General features: G+C 33.1%; 3 protein-coding genes across 3 annotated transcripts; 1 reads left to right on the forward strand and 2 right to left on the reverse strand.

Moving 5' to 3' along the window:
- The first annotated feature begins 1,163 nt into the window (after positions 1 to 1,163).
- On the forward strand, positions 1,164 to 2,737 carry LOC110602207 (cysteine protease XCP1). The gene is made up of 3 exons (XM_021739665.2): positions 1,164 to 2,023; positions 2,134 to 2,274; positions 2,393 to 2,737. The coding sequence occupies exons 1-3, from the start codon at positions 1,331 to 1,333 to the stop codon at positions 2,606 to 2,608; spliced, it is 1,050 nt and encodes a 349-aa protein (XP_021595357.1). The 5' UTR covers positions 1,164 to 1,330; the 3' UTR covers positions 2,609 to 2,737.
- Positions 2,738 to 2,891: 154 nt separating this feature from the next.
- On the reverse strand, positions 2,892 to 11,805 carry LOC110602206 (damage-control phosphatase At2g17340). The gene is made up of 12 exons (XM_021739664.2): positions 11,486 to 11,805; positions 11,310 to 11,375; positions 11,058 to 11,124; positions 10,880 to 10,948; positions 10,340 to 10,480; positions 9,702 to 9,830; positions 9,489 to 9,575; positions 8,303 to 8,377; positions 8,152 to 8,229; positions 7,958 to 8,035; positions 3,271 to 3,333; positions 2,892 to 3,141 (listed from the first exon to the last, which is right to left on the reverse strand). Exons 1-12 carry the CDS (start codon positions 11,653 to 11,655, stop codon positions 3,061 to 3,063), a joined length of 1,104 nt encoding a protein of 367 aa, XP_021595356.1. The 5' UTR covers positions 11,656 to 11,805; the 3' UTR covers positions 2,892 to 3,060.
- A 985-nt stretch (positions 11,806 to 12,790) lies between these two features.
- Positions 12,791 to 15,464, reverse strand: LOC110601040. Its single transcript, XM_043950908.1, has 2 exons — positions 14,962 to 15,464; positions 12,791 to 13,164 (listed from the first exon to the last, which is right to left on the reverse strand). Exons 1-2 carry the CDS (start codon positions 15,139 to 15,141, stop codon positions 12,991 to 12,993), a joined length of 354 nt encoding a protein of 117 aa, XP_043806843.1. The 5' UTR covers positions 15,142 to 15,464; the 3' UTR covers positions 12,791 to 12,990.
- Between the last annotated feature and the right edge of the window lie 3,659 nt (positions 15,465 to 19,123).

Raw genomic sequence — 19,123 nt, forward strand, 5'->3', positions numbered from 1 at the left:
TGATAATGTAATTAATATATTTTAAGTATTTAATAAAATTATATTATATCTTTTATTTTATTATTCAAATAAATATATAACTATTAATTTATTATATAAAAAATAAATAATTAAAATAATTATTTCACAATAAACAGATGTTTACCATATAAATTAATGTAACAATTAATTAATTATTAATTTATAATATTTATTTATTTATTAAATTATAGATAATGTATTAATTAAAAAAGTAAATTGAAGATAAAAAATTTGTGTTTAATAAACTTTAAAAAATAACATGGTTCAAAATAGAAAATAAAACCTAAAAAGCTACAATTTTGATAGGTTTACCAAAACATGCCTATTCAATTGTTTGAATATAAAATATTAAGGATTATGAATAATAAAAATTGAAATCAAGGTTTCATCATTTATTTTGATTCAATTTAATTTGCATTAATTATAAAAAATTGAACTGATCAACCACTTCTGATTCAATATAAGAACAATTTTTAATGAATTTAAATTAAATTCATCCAATTTGTGAATCTGAATCTTGAATCGGATCTCCTCCAGGAAGATAGTTGATGAAAGAGGCCTAATTTGCTCGATCTTTATGGCCTATGCACACTTATTGTTGGATATGGCCACGGCCCATGAGAAGATATAATGAAACCCACAGAAATCTAACCTAATTAAGTAGACTTCTAATTGCTAAAATGTCTTCAAGCAATATTAGCCCTATAATTCCAAAACCTAGACTTTCCTTGGACTTTTAGGTTCGGATTTTAATTTTTCATATAATGTTAGAATATACTTCATTCTTCTAAAGTTTATATGAGGTGAACTTAATTTTCAAGCAGAAAGATTGAAGCATATTAAAAGTGCAAAAAAAAAAAAAAAAACTTTAGGTCTCTTTGTAATTTAACACTTTAGTTTTATAGAATAGTAGCTACAATGATAATGATGATAAGAGGTAGTAATTGATTTGAGAAGGATAGAGGAAAAGTAAATCATACAGTTTTTACACCTAACAAAAATAAACTTAATTCTGATTTGATTAACATGATTTCTGGAAGAACATGAAACAAAGTGTTTAAGAAAGCTTTTGCTTTCTATATATGCTCTTGAGTCTCTCGTCAAATAAACTACAAAATGCTTAGAACAAAAGCAAAAGCTTGCCAATAGAACCAATCTTAAAGACTGGTTATGCATTGAAAAAATAATTTGGCTACTTCACTTGAAAGCAACAAATACATGAAACGAAGCCTATATATAACTCTTCTCCTCCTCCCTCTCCTTCATCCCTCTCCTCTTCATTCTTCTCACTCTCAATTTCTCACCCTAAATGGCTCTCTCAGTTTCAAACATTTCTCTTTTTACCTTTCTAGCATCTCTCTTCATCTGTTCAGTTGTGGCTCATGATTTTTCCATCGTGGGTTACTCACCGGAGCACCTGACTTCTATGGAGAAACTCAGTGAGCTATTTGAATCATGGATGTCTAAACACCTCAAGATCTATAGAAGCATTGAAGAGAAGCTATACCGTTTTGAGGTTTTCAAAGATAACTTGAAGCACATTGATAGTAGAAACAGGGATTTAACTACATATTGGCTTGGATTGAATGAATTTGCAGACCTCACCCATGAAGAGTTCAAGAGCAAATACTTGGGATTGAATAGATACTTCCCAAGGAAAGGAACTTCTGAAGACTTCAGTTACAGAGATATTGTAGACTTACCCAAATCTGTCGACTGGAGAAAGAAAGGAGCTGTGACTCCAGTAAAGAACCAGGGATCATGTGGTAGCTGTTGGGCTTTCTCCACAGTTGCTGCTGTTGAGGGCATAAACCAGATTGTAACAGGAAACCTAACTTCACTTTCAGAGCAGGAGTTGATTGATTGTGACACTGCATTCAATAATGGCTGCAATGGAGGCCTCATGGACTATGCATTTGAATACATAGTCAACAATGGAGGACTTCACAAGGAGGAAGACTACCCATATCTCATGGAGGAAGGCACTTGTGATGAAAAGAGGGTGAGATATCATTAGATAACAAACATCAGATAATGGTTTAACCCAAGCTAGATTCCAACTGTCAAAAGATTGGTAAAATCTTTGTCTAACGTTTCTCTGTCAATCTTCAGGAAGAGATGGCGGTAGTGACTATCAATGGTTACCATGATGTGCCAGAGAACGATGAATCAAGTTTCTTGAAGGCACTAGCTCACCAGCCTCTCAGCGTAGCTATTGAGGCTTCCGGGAGAGATTTCCAATTCTACAGCGGGGTAAGGAAACAGACCTTCCACACGTCTAAAAACATTATGTAGTAAGAATACTGTCATATATGCAAATTTTCAAACACTTCATGAACAAAAAGAGGGATTGGGGTTATTGGTTTTGCAGGGGGTATTCAGTGGACCTTGTGGAACAGAGCTAGATCATGGAGTAGCAGCAGTTGGATACGGATCATCAAAGGGGCTAGATTACGTCACTGTGAAGAATTCCTGGGGACCAAAATGGGGTGAAAAAGGGTACATAAGAATGAAGAGAAACACAGGAAAACCAGAAGGGCTCTGCGGGATCAACAAAATGGCTTCTTATCCCACCAAAAATAAGTAATCTTAATGTCAACAGCAAAATGTTTCCTCTTCTTTTGCGATAGCTCCTTCCCTGATTGATGCAATTTCCCTGTTTAACACTTGCCATTGTCTCTTTCAATAAAATGAAATGAAAATTCATGTCCAACAATTCCTTGTACTAGTTAGCAGTATAAAACAGCGATATGCAAGTGATTATGCAGGCTAGGGCAATCACACATGCATATGCCCACACACCAACTATAGAGACAAAACAATCATGTCTCAGATTAAAAATAAAAAAGATGCGTATCCACACATACATATCTAGCAAAATGAAAGTGGATTGATCAGTTTCTGTGCTGCTTTATTAATTGAATGAACTGACTTTTGTTCACAGATATAAATTCTTCTAGGGATAAAGACCTAAAATATGTGTACGTTGAATAATTGGCTAGGAAAAATGGGTTAAAAGTACAGATAAGAATAACACTATCAACTCAAAACCTCATTGTACTTGAAAACACAATCATAAAGCCGTCCTCCAAGAAACTGAGCAACCTCTGGATGTTTCACCTGATTAAAGAAGGATAGAAAAATGTGAAAAGAGAGATTCATTATGAAACCAATCACAACTTAAAATCAAATCTATTTACTGATAACTTGAGAGAGGAAAAAAAGAAGTAATATAACTTAAACAGTTACCATTCCAATCTTCAGAGAATCACACTTAAACTGAGCATAAAGATTGGTCTCTATCCCACGACCCTGCCACAAGCAACAAATGTTTAGCTGCAAAATCTGGGGAATGCAACGTTCTTAGTGACTACCTAAATCATTCATAACCATATATAACTTTCTATCCTAACATCATAATAGGGATTTTTATTTCTTTGTTCCTTGGTCAACCAACAACATCTGAATATCTTCCACCCTCTATCACTTTCATATACGAGAGACAAAGTTGTTTTTACCATGTCTGAAGCTAATCTAAAGTTTTCATTGACGTGAGCTATGTCAATACTAGAGCCATCCTGAGATTATCATTAGCGTGTTACTTGGAATTGCAAGTTAATGATGCAAAATAAATCAATTCTTTTGTCAAAGCATCAGCTGTGACCAATACCCTTCTTTTTGGCATACTCATATCATAGCTACTCCAAAGTAAGTGTTCGCCAGAGCAGTATATGTATGTATTACGTGGACTACATCCATTGCATAAAATATATAAAGTACTTGCCAATGTCACATCTTCAATATTTAATATTTAATGATCTATAACTTTGTTAAAATACCATTTTATAATTTTAAAAAAAAAGAGAGAGAGAGAGAAGAAAACAAAGGAAAAAGAAAAGAAAAGGAAAAAAAAAAAGCATTTTTCACTTATCCATGTGTTATACACTCTTCTACATCAGCACATGGGTTATTCTCACAGACCTCTTTTATTGTTTTATTTTTTCTCAGTGGAATACACACCTCCTTCGTGTTGGCTGTACCACTACTTTTTCATATTTTATGCACATACAATATTCTCCATTGACACATGGAACATCTTCACAAAAATCTTACGTTGGACATAATTGATATCAAGAAAGAGCATAGATTGAAAAGATTAGGAATGACTATAATTGATACTTGTGCTGAAGTTATGGACATAATGGGTAATAAAAAAATTATTCAAATGATCTTTTCTAAAAAAGTATCCAAATGAAGCATGATAGCCTTCCATTTTGCTTGACAAAATGTAAATAATTAGTCATCACGCCCACCCCATTTCATTGACTCTTGTCATTTTGTGGTAAATAGCCCTTAAGAACATAAAGAATGCAATAAAATCTTACTTCTTATTATTTAGTATAAAAAACAATCCAATTACTTGTTTTCAAGGGAGTTCTTCACACTGCTCTCCCTACAAGTTTGCTTTCTTTCTTTTATCTACTCTCCCTAACTTAGAAGCTACATGCAAGATCGTAAATGTCTATTCACTTGTGGATAACAAGAGTAGTTTTCTGAAAAGCTATTATGAGAAACTGGAACACAGCTTCATGTTTACATGTACCAATTTTCCAAATGGATAATTGGAGAACTTATATTCCAGTTTTCAAGAATTTAAGTAAGCTTTGGAAAACAATTTTAAGTTGTTTTCCACTATTTTCCAAATGAAAAACATTGACATTTCTATAACCAATATTATAGTATAAAATTTCATAACTACAATTAAATAATTATTTAAAAATATTTATTTACAATAATAAATAAATTATACTATTACAAAATAAATGAATCACACATGTTAAAATGTTTTTAGAAGTAAAAGAGGTTATTAAATATATTTTATAGTGATTTTTTATTAATAATGAAATTATGAACTTCTTTAAAATTTCTTAATAAAAAACTATTTTTTATTATTGATAGGTAAATATGTTTTCCTTATTTTCTGTGAAAATTGAAAACAGGAACTTTCTTAGAGAATATAAAATGGAAAACAAAAAACTATTTTCAATTTTCCCAAATTGCTATCGAGTTTTCTTTAACTTTTAGAATTTTTAAATTTTAAGAAATAGTTAGAGCTTGAATACCTATTTCATTTATGTTAGTGAATACGGTATTTAAAGGTTTTACTTATTATTTTATTCTTTATTCATTGGATATTTAACAAAGATAGGACTTATTATTTGTTTTGACTACTAATAGGGTCCTTTTGATTGCTAATGTTCTACTGGTATAACTGTTGGTACTCTTTGGTTTCCAATTCACATCATAAATATGAGGGGTTTTTTTTTCTACATTTTCTTTTGTAATCTCATTGTACATTAGAGGTTTCTTTTTTAAAAAATTACTTTCAGTACATTAGTTTCCAGTGGATTGCAGGTAATTGTTGAATAGATGTACTTTTTGTAATACCCGGCTGGAGTCCGGCATCGGAATTCTGCTTTCCGGTGAGATCCGGGATGTCGGAAGTCTCTAGAAGGGTTCGATTTATGTTTTTCTTAAATGTTTTGATATGTTCATCGGTTTCATGCATAAGGAAATGAGTTTTTGGGTGAAATGAACCAAGGCAGAAAAGCCAGGTTCGGCCGCCGAAGTTGAGGTTCGGCCGCCGAACATGCATGGCTTTCGGTTTCACGTGTGGCCGCCGAAGGTGGTCTGGCCAGCCACCTATAAATGGCCCTCAGTCGGTTGAAGCGGTAAGAGCACCGTTTCTTTCACTTGCTGAGGTGAAACTCTGTCCTTTGTGAGTATTCTTTCATGTTTTCATTACATCATGCAAAGATTTGCTTCGTTTTTATGATCTTTTGAAGGTTTTAAGCTAAAAACTCAAAGGTGTGAAGTTTGGAGAGTTTGAAGAAGAGTTGCTTCAAAACGCCACGTTAGGATCATTCATCTACTTGTTTTCACAAGGTAAGTGAAGATCCTGAGCTTGTTTTTATGTTTTCTGAAGGTTTTATGGGGTTTATGGAGAGAGTTGCATGAATAGGGTTAGTTGTGAGTTTTTGATGATTTTGTGAGCAAGGCTTGTTTCTGTATTGTTTTTGTTGTATGTTTGGGGTTTTAAGGTAGTTTCTGACCCCTTGAAGCATATACATGAGTGTATGCAAGTGGAAGTATTGAAGTGTTTGAAGTGGAGTGAGTTTTGTGCATTGGGCGAGAGGCAGGGCAAGTTTCTGCCCTGCTGATGAACTCAGGTTCGGCAGCCGAAGGTACATTCGGCCGCCGAACCCCTGAGGAGGTGTGAGGAGGTGGTTTCGGCTGCCTAAGCTTGCCCCCGAGCTTTTGGACTTTCGGCTCTGGAGGGAAGTTCGGCCGCCGAAGGTTAGAGACTTTCGTCTCTGGAGTGCCTTTTGGCCTCCGAAACGTGCCCCCGAAAGGGTTCGACTGCCGAAAGTGGAAGTTCGACCGCCGAAGGTGCTTGAGTTTCGTCTCTGGAGAGGACTTTCGGCCGCCGAACCTGCCGCCGAAAGTGTTCTGTCCAGCTTTCCTTTGCATGCTTTGCATGGATGATAGAGTGAGGTTAAGGGGATTCTTGGGGAATGTAATAGAGTTGGTCATACGTTAGTTTGGTCCCTCATTGGAGTCTATTTGTATAGGTACAGACCAGAGGAACCAGAGAGAGCAGCAGTGAGTTCTGCTCCAGAGTTTTCAGAGCCTGCAGAGTCAGTCCAGTTAGCCAGAGGTGAGTGGAACTAAACTTAACTCTTTACTTGCACAATGGAATGTTTTAGCATATCTCATGCATCATGATTATGCAATAGGTTGAGTGCATTAGTATCCACGAATCTGTTGCATTGCATCGTTATTTGGTGATGTGAGTGAATGCTGAATGATCCAATAGTCTCAGACAGGAAGTCCAGGAGCCTTTGACTACGCCCTGGCAGGTATAGTAAAGACCAGGAGCCTTTGACTACGCCCTGGCAGTTATAGTAACGACCAGGAGCCTTTGACTACGCTCTGGCAATGGTAAGTACAGAGGTGTTATATACACATATACATATATGACAGGAAGACCAGGTGCTCGATTCTACGCCCTGGCACAGAGTTACTGGGACTATGTGGTGACAGGTTTACTCTTGATGTGGTTTGTCTGCGTTATGACGCATTCCATGAGATCATATTTTAATGAGATGTTTTCCTGTTCTACTCACTGGGCTATAGAGCTCATCCCACTCCCTTAACCCCAGTTTTGCAGGTTCAGTGTACAGTGTACAGGGACAGTCCAGCAGAGTACGGAAAGAGTAAAGAGATTTGTAATAGCCTAGAGTGGACATGTAATATTAAAGAGATGTAATAGTTGTGTATATAGTTAGAGATGTGCTTGACTTAGTGATGTTGTTCATAACATGATCTGTATATGTATATCTGTTTACTGTATGTGAAAAACCAGGCTTAACAGGTATGAGTTAACCCATCTAGAGCAAGCTCTAGTCAGGGGTACAGAGTACAGAGTACAGAGTACAGAGTACAGAGTACAGAGTACAGAGTACAGAGTACAGAGTACAGAGTACAGAGATAGTGCATGCACAGGTTAAGCCTTGGTTCAGAGCAAAGAGTTTTTATTTTCACAGAAAATGTATGATCATGTATGAGATTTACAGGTACACAGAGAGTATAGCAGGCTTGCTACGGGTTCTGGCGGCCTTAAGCCGACCTGAATCCTAGCGCCGGTGACGGTCCATTTTGGGGTCATTACACTTTTACATCCCATATAGTTTTGCATTTAGATATTTTTCTATTTTTTTATTAGAATATAAGGATGAAAAATAGTCACTATGTGATAATTTGTTAATTTTTTCAACTAATAAATTTATTAAACAATAAAAAATCAATATTAAATTGTAAATTTATAAGATTGCATATTGTACAGGTTTGCTTGCTAATTTGAGAGAAAACTAACCATTCCTTCCAAAATTACAAGGTCAGCATCACTAGATAAATAAGCTAGCTCTTGTGAAACCCTTGTAAGATCAATAACCTGAAATCAACAAAAGGGGCTTGTTACCATACAGCTAAAATACCCATCATTCAGTTGATGAAATAATACTCATTCAACAAGCAATATAAGTCTTATATATTGTTTCTGTTCCTTACTGGCAAATCATTTCCAGAATTGGCAATCAAAAGATTAGAGGCATCGACTCCCATAAGCTTTCCACTTCCATCTTTCAACTAGAAAATGGCACTTCAGTCAGAAAATCAAGAATACAATATCCACAAAGTTTTAAGAGTTTTTCTCTCTCACCTTTGATATAATCTCAACCAGTTCAGGGTATGTGACATCATTGATGGAAGGCAAGTCATTAGCAGCCAACACTACCTGGAGAGAGAGATAGAGACAGAAGATATGGAGAAAAAGTAAGCTTAAGAGGGCCAAAATCATTTTCGCTTTGTTTCCATTTTTTATTTTTGTTTATGATCAAGTGACCTACTAGAAGCACCGTAGTGTTCAGTGGTCTCATTAAGAAAGCAAGTGAACTCGCCTTCTATGTTAAAGTTGAAGAAAACAGACATTAAAGTGAAAAGTTAAGGTAAAACATAATATAATCAAAAGTTTAAGCTATATTTTACAATTCAAGTAAACGATCATTAAGCCTTCATTTGATAAACTGAATCATAAGCAGCCTTAGAAAATAGCCAAAATCAAATTGATTTAGAATAGCCCATCAGAATAGCAATGGTGTAGAAGATTTTGAAAAAATGGATTTTCTTATACCCATCAAAATGTCTGAGGGCAGTAAAAAGTTAAATAAGCAACTCCTCAAATTTCAAAATTGAATAAAAACAACTGTCAATAAGCTCAATATATATTTTCCAATGTACCCAAAAATAAAAACCTCAATATAGGTATATACAAAGATTCATTCAAAATCAAAGTAGGATGGTTGTTCAGAATCAGTAAATTTTGGGTTGACATATTTGAATATTGCCTTTTCACAGTTAAATCAATGTAGCAATACAGGCACAAGATACTAAATGTTCAAAATCAAATTTGAGGACTACATGGAAAAACTTATATTTAAAGAATTCATTTACCCACCATAAGATCATCTAAAATAGGTTAGAAAAAGTTTGAAAGTTGAGGAACTAAATCAAGATATAAAATAACAATCATTACACAGTACAATGGCTATTCTTCAATGGTTTTGGCATGCTAATTCTAAAGAATATTTGATAATCACAGGTGAAACGAGCTGTTATGGCCATTATGGTAATGGCTTCCACCCTGTACCAGTCATTAATCCTTGAGATTATGGCCACAATGCTGCCCCCATCTTTTGCAAATTAATCATTAAAAAAAATCACAGTAGAACTAGAGACTAGCCATGACCACAATTTAAGACCTTGGACTAGGTAGAATCTGATCAGAAATGTACATCAGAAAATTATGATTGGGTTAGTTGCAAATATATTTCTAAATGCGAACAAACCTGAGTTCCACGTCGAAGTAGCTCCCTTGCAAAGGGCAAAATACCCAAAATTATATCTGCACCTGAATTATCAACAAAGACGACAGCCTGTTGTAACAAAAAAGAAAAGAAACGGGTCAGGACAATTTCTGTCATGGATGGTAGTGCCAACTTCTTTTGGAAAAACTATTTCAAAAGGAGATATCACAAAAAGTAAAGGCATGTGGAACTTGCCTTTTTCCAAGATTTCTTGCTCCATTTCACTTTGAAGGTGTAAAAATCATCAACAACCCAAGGTCTAGGTACAAGGTTTTGACAACTAGCCAAAAAGGACATTCCATCCCTTGAGAAAACCTCAGCAAGCTTCAAGCAAGTGGAAATATTAGATATATGAGAGAGGAAGGTGAACTGAGAAATGATCTCATTTTTTGACATAAATTATCAGTAGCAGCCAGCAAGTTATCAATTTGAAAGAACCAATTCATAGTATTTATGTTGTTATGATAAGAACTTACATAAACTTGCTAATTTGGAACCTGTTAAATAAACAAAATAAAAGCTTTGTTTGTTGTTCCAGAAGCAAGAAAAGGTAGTAAATTGAAAAAAAAAAAGACTTAGTAAATTGAAAAAAAAAAGACTTGAAGGAAGAGGAAGGTCAAAAGAAACTTAGAGTCATTAAAGTGAGAATATGTACAAAACATGAGCCTGAGTAGAGAAAAAGAGTTATCCAAGCAAAGTCATCCCAAACACAAGTTATCTGTTTTTCTTAAATATCACCATGACTTAAATCCACCAGTTACAAACAATTATCTCCTGTTAAAGAAACTAGAGAGGATCACAAAATCATAAAATCTTCTATGAATTATACCAACCTGTGCAGAACCAAGGTCAAATATGTTTCCTGCAAATATTCCTCTAACTAGATTCTCTAGACGCTTGGTTCCATCCTCAATAGCATCATTAAGATGAACAACATCCTCAAATAGAGATATAGCTTTTGCATTCTCTTCATCCTATTGCATCACACCACAAAAAAAAAATCTCTTCAATTTAAATGAAATGGAAATATCACCACCATTGCTTTGATGAGCAAACGATCTCAATGGGCCAAGAAAATGAAAAACACACTAGAGAATCATTAACAAGACAAGCAATTTACAAAACCAAAAACAAGAACATCAACAATGTATAATGATCATATACCAAGAGTAAGCATAACAACTACTTTTAAGGGTAGAAAGAGGTGATTCCTCTTCTTCCACTCATCTTCACTTCAATTCCTTTCCTTCCATGGTAACAGAACTGGAATTGAGAGGAATCAATATAAAAATTGTTCTCTATTCTAAACAAGCAAGTGACCCCCACTGCGCCCACACAACACACTCCTCCTATTTAAAGTAGTACAAAAATACCTTGACTTTTTTGAATATGTCTCTAAATCCCAATTCTCTTAGTATTTGCTCCCGCAGTCTGCACAGAAGCTACATTTTCCAAAAAGATCAAGAGAGAAAATAAAAGTCAGAAGCAAGTATAAACTTATCCTGCTGAAATCGAAACAAAAATAAAATTAATTTATGAAATTTATCATACAATGCAATCAGGGGGACCACCATGACTTTCAGGATCTTTCTTCAAGTCCTCAAGGATCTCAGTATACCTATCAAAAAGCACAGGAAAAGCATATATCATAGTTAAAAAAATGTATATTTTTAATCCATTGCATACTAAGATAGAAAATTCATTTGCAAAACGAAATTCTTATACACTTGATCACAAAAACTAAACATAACCCAGAACTTTTTATATATAAATATCAGGAAGCAGCTAAAAAAAGTAAGTTACCTTTGAGCAAACTTTTGAGCTTTAGCAGGAGCATCCACAACTGTAGTATCAGTTTCAGCTCGTTTCCTGAAAGGGGACACATAAATATAAAACAGAAGCCCATGCAATGAATGAAATAATCTGAATTTATAAAGCGAAGAAGAAGAAGAAGAAGAAGAAGAAGAAGAAGAAAATACTTGAAGGATGGGATAGAATTGAAGAAGAGGTCGATCCACTGAAGCTCAGTAGGAGTAGGCTTTCTGGGATTGTCAGAAGGGAACCTATAGGGAATAGTGCAAGCTCTGTAGTTGGATTCGATCGGCGTCATTAGCAACGGGAAAGCTACCAATTCCGATGAGCTTTCCATTGTTATTCTTCTAGAATTGGCTTAATTCAAATCTGTATTCTTTTCTGATTTCTAATTTCTGATTTCTTGATTTCTGATTTCTTCCTGAGAAAGGAAATGCGTGTCCTATTTTCTACTCCTCCGCATCGGGCTTCGGAATCCATCACAGATGCCTTTAGCCTAATTTATATTTTTCAAATGAAAAAAAAAAGTTTATTAATTTAATTTTATTAAATATAAATTTATCTAAAATAAATCACAGTTACACATCTAAAAATAATCATAAATATTCTGCAATCCTTCTAATCTTTCTAATATATGATAATAAATTATTTATTTATGTATTTTAAATTTATTGATTTTAAAGTTAAATTAGGAAAGTCAAATAGATAAATATAAATTGAAAATTTCGTTATTTTTTCTAATAAAATTTATGTGTAATTTAGATATTCAGTTTATATTTAATAATAAATAAATAAATATATTTTGACTCTTAGTAGTGGCTATGGAAATAAATAATAATCCGATATAAGCCACTAAAAATATAAAAATAAAATAAAAATTGATAAAGTTTAAGGAATTAACCAAAATTATAAATGGATTTTTATTTTAATGGCTCCAAGTATATTGACATATTCATTTCTAATTTATTTAATTTGATATCTAGTGTAACTGCTTAATTTTATTAGTGTAATTAGGTGGTTGTAATTTGTACGTACGTTATAAAATTTAAGTGTGTAAAATTATAATTTTAGAAATTTAAGAATTTAAATAGTATTAAAAGTAATGAGTTTAAAATTATAATTTTCTGAAGATCATAGCAAGTGAAAAATCTCAACCGGCCAAACATCATATGATGGCTTCATTTTCTCAGCTACTGCTGGTGGCGCTTCTCCTCCAGTCAACCCCCGCACCAGCAGTAGCTTTAAGAGAGGATTTCCGTTGGGCCAAGGTCACCATTGTCTCTCGCTAGACCAGACACCAGAGAACGACTCAAGGCAGGGAGGAATCTCCAATGAAAATCATGGAGGAGAAGAGGAATGGAGAACCATAAAATAGCCTGAAAATACTAATAATAACAATCAAATAAAATCATTTGGAAAAGAAAAAAGTGATGAAAGCAATAACTGCGAATTCAACAGAATGACATCCCATAGATCATTAACCCCTTCTTCATTGATTTAAATCAGATGGACTACTTTATGGACTAGTGATGTGCACATTTCAAATGCACTATCAGGGCAGTGTCTAAGGAAAGAATATATATTACAGTCATGAAGCCTCGCCCCACTTGTCTCCTCCTGTTGGTCCTAGCCAAGCAGAGTAGAATGTGGTTTTGGTCTTGTCTCCCATAGCCTATTTCTTCGCCTTTGCAAACCTTAGGCATCGATATTTTTCGCCGCTTACAGTGATTTCAAGGGCTCCATCTTGATTATCCTGATTTGATGCAGTTCCCATTAGAACACTTTTCTCTTTCTCAAGATTTTCTTTTTCCATCTTCAGCCTTGCTTCTTGGCGAGCAATCTCTGCCTGAAACAAGCAAAGAAATAATGTTTGTGAAGTTAATATCATAAAGAGACAATGAGCAGTTTACTGACAAGCAAGCGATTTTGGAACTAGGCAGTCACATAAGTGGTATTACACTCTTAATTGCACTTGTTACTAAGCAGGCATCATTTGTTGCTTGATAACAAGCACACTCGTTTAGTTGTGGGACCATCAAAACTACCAATGAAGAGACTCCATTTAAAATCAGCTGTCCAGCATTCCAAGCATTCAAAAAACACTAGTAAAAGGTTGTCGATTTTCTAACACTAAGTTGACATGATTCTAACAACACACTAATTTGCACAGCTGATGAGATAAGAATGTGTTAGTCCTGTTGGATAGTTAGAGAGTATAGGCATAAGAATGATAAAGGTTTTTTTCCCTAATAATCATTAAGAACATATCATATGAATCAGGAGTCAGCTTCTAGATTGACATGACGTGATGTGGCATATCCATTAGTGTAGCAATTCCCGCAAAATGCAAATAAAGAACACGGTATGATCTGGGCTCCATTTGATAAGCATGCCCTGGTGCGAAAAAAGCGCATATATGAAACATTTTACAATATTGAATATGTTATTCAAGACTATGACAATTCAATTGAAGATGTTTTTAGAAATATCCCAATTCAAAATATACATATGTGGCAGTATTGATTAGACCTTACACCATAGAACTAACTACAAAAGAACCTTGCTGCAGCAAATTAGGATTCAGAACTTGCTACAGCAACCCCAAGATATTAAACCAAAGAATTTCCAGGTGCAAAAAACAACTGCTTTATGTTAAAGTGCAGGATACTAGTAGGAGCACCTTAATGCTGTCCAATACATCCATCCAGAGATAACAGTTTACTCTAATCGAAAACATTCTTTCTACTCTCCTTGTATATCTCTCAGCCCTTACTTAATGTGAATAAAAGGGTAAAAATATGCTTATATCCCTACTATTTGTATTAACCTATTAAACACTTAAAAACTAAAATCACAACCCATTGAACAAATGAAAAATCATATAAATGGCTTGTCAAAAAAGAAAGAAAAATAGTCCAACTTATTACTAATTGCACTTTTAACTTTTGCTGATTTTGCTTTAAATTTTCATAAAGTAGCAAAATTATTCGCAATAAGATTATGATAATTCAACAAAATTTAAAGCAAAGTATGCAATAGGTGAGACCATTTCTATTTTTTTAGGAAATTATTGATAATATAATTAACTCATGTTTAATTAGTATGATTTTATGGGTTCAAGTATTTAATGAGTTTTGATTTTAGTTAAGCATTCAATGTGTTAATCCAACACTGACCCAAAAAAGAAAAAGTTAGAGGATGCACAGAAAAAGTTTCCTTGAGCTAATATGGGAGAGAAGTTGTAGAATCATACTAGGTAAGTACCAGATGGTTCATAATTGACTAAAGTTTTTTTTTTTTTTTTTTCCAAATATAAGGGTTTATTCGGGATGGAGGTAATTTGCACAAAAGGAAATGGGATGTGAGTTCCAATTTAGAGATTGCAGTTTTATCAATTACAATCGAAGCACTCCATTATCAATATCGATTGGGAATTTTGGGTTGGAAACCCTATCAATTTCTAGCAGAAGTTTTGAAATACTCGAGTACGAAAAATTGACAAAAATCCGGCTTATTCAAAATAACCCATAAAAACCCAAAATTTTTCCAACAACCCGAACCTGTTTTGCAAGGCAACAGTGAAACCAAGTGGCATATACACATAGGTGAAAAGGGGAAAAAATAAAAAAGGAAAGGAAAGAACCTCGCGACGAGAGAGCTCAGCCTTCCAAGCAGCTTCTCGTTCGGCAACTTCGCGTTCCCGTTCTTCTATATAACTCTGCATTTCTCTCTCCTTCATGATTCTATCTTGAATATCAGCATCTAACGCTTCCTTTAGCTCCTGAACGAACTTGTCTACTACCGCCTTAATTCTCAGCGACATCTCCGATTCAACCCAACTGGCAAAGCTCTACTACTTACGCTTGATTTTTGGGATCGTAATCATTAATTACTTCTTCACCTGTTTCATTGGCGACACAGAAATGTTAAGGATTAGAGGGAGAGAGGGTCCAACTTCGAATTCGTGAGCGGAAAAGGAATACCAATTTCCTCTATTTTTTTTTGTGGGCAATGCTAACTCGCACAGTTTCTACTCGTTTTTTGTCCGTTGAGATTCTGAGAATTAGCACGATAGATGGTGGCCCATTCCATTGCTTGGATTCGCCACACCATAGCCTAAGAATTCCATTCACTAAAAACTAATTTAATGGACCTCCCTCAGGTTTGAGGAAATTTATAAGGCAGTACTCATTAAATTTTTAATAATATTTTATTTTTCATCTAATAAAATAATTATTTTTATTAATAAAAAACATAAATTACTGTTAAGTAATTATTAATTATAAATTTTATATTTTCTAATAATCAAAGTATCTCTTTTAATTGGTTAATATTTTTTAATTAAAAATTATTTTATTATTATTTTAATAATAAAAAATTGAGAAACTACTTGTAATTTTTAAAAATATGTGAATTTGTAAGTTTTATTCATTATTTTTGTATTATTATTATAAATAATTTTCATTTTTAAGATATAAAATTAATATTCTATAAAAATGTGTACACTTATAAAAATCAATTTAAACATATTTCAATTATAATATGTAAATATAAAAATTAATTTTTAATTTTTATAAAGTATAAACTTTTTGATACATATAAAAATAATGTAGACGAACTCCTAATTATAAAATTAATTTTTAATTTTAAATTAAATATAAAATTAATCTGTAATTTTTATACATACATAATATAAAAATTAATTTTTAACAAAAATTAAAATTATTAATTATTACTTTTTATACTTATATAATATTAATTTATATTTTAAAAATTAAAATTATTTACTATAATAACAAATAAAAAATAATAGATAAAACTCATAAATTCACCCATTTTTAAAAATTAAAATACATTTTTTTATTAAAATAATAAATAAAAATATTTTATCATAAAAAAGATATTAATCATTATAACTATTAAAAAACATAAAATCTCTAGTTAATAGTGACTCACAATAATTTATATATTTTTTTCAATAAAATAATTATTTAATTATATAGAAATTAAATTTATAAATTAATTTGTTACTGAAAATTTAATGAATTATCGAGAGTTTTATTAAATTTTAAAAAAATTATGTAAATTATCCAAAACTCAAATATTTATATTTATAAATTTATTGAGAAAAGGTATCAAAATAAATTTATTTAATATAATTAGAATAGTTTATTTAATATTTTTGATAAATTATTTCTATCTTATAATTTTTATTTTATTTTTTTTGAGTTGTTTTAAAATTATTATTTATTTTTTATATATATAAATAGTTAATATATAAATTAACTATTATATTTCTATTTTATTTATTTTATTTTTAAAATAACATCTTTTTAAATATTAAAATATTTTTTTAATATTTAATAAAATTTAATATTTTTAAAATGAATATAATTAAAAATTTAATAAAAAATTATATTTTTAATATGTTATAAAAAATAAAATAATAAAAATTATGAGACAATGGAGTATTATTTATTTATATAGTTTCATTAAAAATTAAATGATTTTTATATTAAAATATTATTCTTGAAAATTATGAAATTTTATTTTTCAATATAAATGAAATAATATTTAAAATAAAATTATATTAAAGAGTTAAAAATAAATATTTGCTGTAAAATGTAATTTATAATTTAAAATAAACAAAAGTACATATTTTGTGAAACTAATAATTATTAAAAATATTAAGACAATTCGGTCCATATCTAGTGTTATCCACTCTTTCACGGGAAAGGTCCATATTCGATGAGTTGGGTTTAGTTTGGTATTAGTGTTAGAGTATTGAGGACCTGAACTGAATTCAGAATATGGTGAGACAGTTCGATTCATATTCGATGTGGGTGTTAGAGCATTGAGAGAACCTTTTCCTAGTATGAAAGGACCGGCAATGACGCACCTTTAGTGTACCGTTATCGTGTTCACAATAAACGCTGCATTAAGGACTTGAATTGGGTTCAGAATATGGTGAGACTTCTATTCATATTCGATGTGGGTGTTAGGGCATTGAGAGGATTTTTTCCTAATATGAAAGGATCGGCAAGGACGCACCTTTAGTGTACCGTTATCGTGTCCACAATAAACGCTGGATAGCCAAGTGCAGAGCATGTAAATAGTAAGTCCACTCCTAGTAAAGAGGACCGGCAAGAATGAACTTTTAGTGTACTGTTATTGTGCCCACGATAAATGCCGAATAGACAAGTGCAGAGCATGTGAGTAGTAAGTCCATTTCAAATGGGGATGTTAGGCAGGCGGGTTTTTACGGGTACCCGATCCGCCCAAACCCTATTAGACGGATTTGGATTTTTACAAAACAGATTTGGGCGGATTCGGGTTTGAAAAATTTTACTCGTCTCAGATTCGGGTAGGGTTCGAAATTAGACTATCGAATACCCGTTATCCGAACCCGATTAGTATATAACAAAACTAACCTTAACCCTAACCCTGATCCATAATTCCTTTTTTTTCATTTTCACTACCCTCTCTCCGTCGCGCCTCTCTCCCTGCTTCCCTTCCTATAATTCCCAATTTCCAATCGGCCTCTCTCCTCCACTTCACTGACGCCCAATCAGATATCACCTTCTCCTCTCTTCTTCATCCGCCCGTCCGCCAGTCACCGTAGTAATGCAGGAGCTCACTGTTCTTCCCCGCCAGTCATTTGTTTATACTGAGGTATTAACGATTCTTCTCCTCCTACAAACGACTCAGCTCCCTTCCCTAACTCAATGAATCGGAATCGAGTTTAATTTTCAGGTATTGGAATTCATTGGATTGTGATATTTTGTTCGTGTTAGGGTTTTGTGATCTTCTTCTCCCTCAGTCATCAATATCTCCTCTCTACAGTCGGTAACATCTCCCACAGTCCCGCCTCTCTCCCCCATTTCACTGACGAGTGTCGGCAGCCCAATCGACACCGGCGATGTCTCCTTTCTCTCCCCAGTCGACGATAAATCTTCTCTCTCCCGATATCTCCTTCTCTCTCTCCAGTGGCCACATCTCCCACTTCTCAGTCGGAGACAACTCTCTCCGCCTCTCCACAATCGGCGTCGGCGACATCTCCTGGCTAGAATAGGTTTGCAATCAAATTTTTTGATAATCAGATCTTTTATGTCCATATTGTTAAAAAAAATTTAGTTGCTATTAAAGAATTTTAGAATTTATGAACTATTAATTTGATTATTTGGATATTTGCTATTTGATTATTGCTCTCCAACATTTTTCTACTGCTGGGTATGTCTCTAATATTTGTGCATATCTTAGGAATAGTTTTAGTTGAATAGATAATTGAGGTTGATATTCAGGTTGTGCAAATTTTCTAATTCAGGTTGTGCAAATTTTCTAATTTAGGGTTTAATATTTGGGTTATAAAATCTAAATTTTTAAATTTTTTTCATTGAATTCAATTTAAAAAAATCAGATTCGGTCGGATTTGAGTATTGTACGTTAAACGGATTTGGAACGGGTACGGATAGTAAAATTAAAATACTAAACGAATTTGGAATGGATTCGGAAATTTTATATATAATCGGGTTTAGATTTGGGTACCCTCAATTTCGCGGGTACCCTACCCGTTGACATTCCTAATTTCAAAATGAGTGTTCTCCTGTTATGACTTCTTCGGCGGTAACATAGCATAGTCAAAATAGTGACGAATTCTCTATCCCTGTGGGAATGGAATGACATAGAATTTAAAAGAATGTCACGACGAGACGAGATGAGCCGTTTATTTTATTACTATAAGTGTAAGTGAAGTATAATAATGCATGCAGTTTAGGCATTTTAACAAACTGCTAGAATTGTACTTT

Source organism: Manihot esculenta, chromosome 15 (assembly GCF_001659605.2).
Source record: "Manihot esculenta cultivar AM560-2 chromosome 15, M.esculenta_v8, whole genome shotgun sequence".
In the NCBI taxonomy this organism is placed as follows: Eukaryota; Viridiplantae; Streptophyta; class Magnoliopsida; order Malpighiales; family Euphorbiaceae; genus Manihot; species Manihot esculenta.

What these genes read in the sequence shown, in the direction of transcription:
- LOC110602207 (XM_021739665.2), top strand. Translation starts at nt 1,331, where the DNA reads ATGGCTCTCTCAGTTTCAAACATTTCTCTTTTTACCTTTCTAGCATCT. An exon ending in GCACTTGTGATGAAAAGAGG is followed by an intron (nt 2,024 to 2,133) that starts GTGAGATATCAT and finishes GTCAATCTTCAG; the next exon opens with GAAGAGATGGCGGTAGTGAC. An exon ending in ATTTCCAATTCTACAGCGGG is followed by an intron (nt 2,275 to 2,392) that starts GTAAGGAAACAG and finishes TTGGTTTTGCAG; the next exon opens with GGGGTATTCAGTGGACCTTG.
- LOC110602206 (XM_021739664.2), bottom strand. Translation starts at nt 11,655, where the DNA reads ATGGAAAGCTCATCGGAATTGGTAGCTTTCCCGTTGCTAATGACGCCG. An exon ending in ACATATTCAAAAAAGTCAAG is followed by an intron (nt 10,481 to 10,879) that starts GTATTTTTGTAC and finishes GTGATGCAATAG; the next exon opens with GATGAAGAGAATGCAAAAGC. An exon ending in TACTTCGACGTGGAACTCAG is followed by an intron (nt 8,378 to 9,488) that starts GTTTGTTCGCAT and finishes CTCTCTCTCCAG; the next exon opens with GTAGTGTTGGCTGCTAATGA.
- LOC110601040 (XM_043950908.1), bottom strand. Translation starts at nt 15,141, where the DNA reads ATGTCGCTGAGAATTAAGGCGGTAGTAGACAAGTTCGTTCAGGAGCTA. An exon ending in CTGAGCTCTCTCGTCGCGAG is followed by an intron (nt 13,165 to 14,961) that starts GTTCTTTCCTTT and finishes TGCTTGTTTCAG; the next exon opens with GCAGAGATTGCTCGCCAAGA.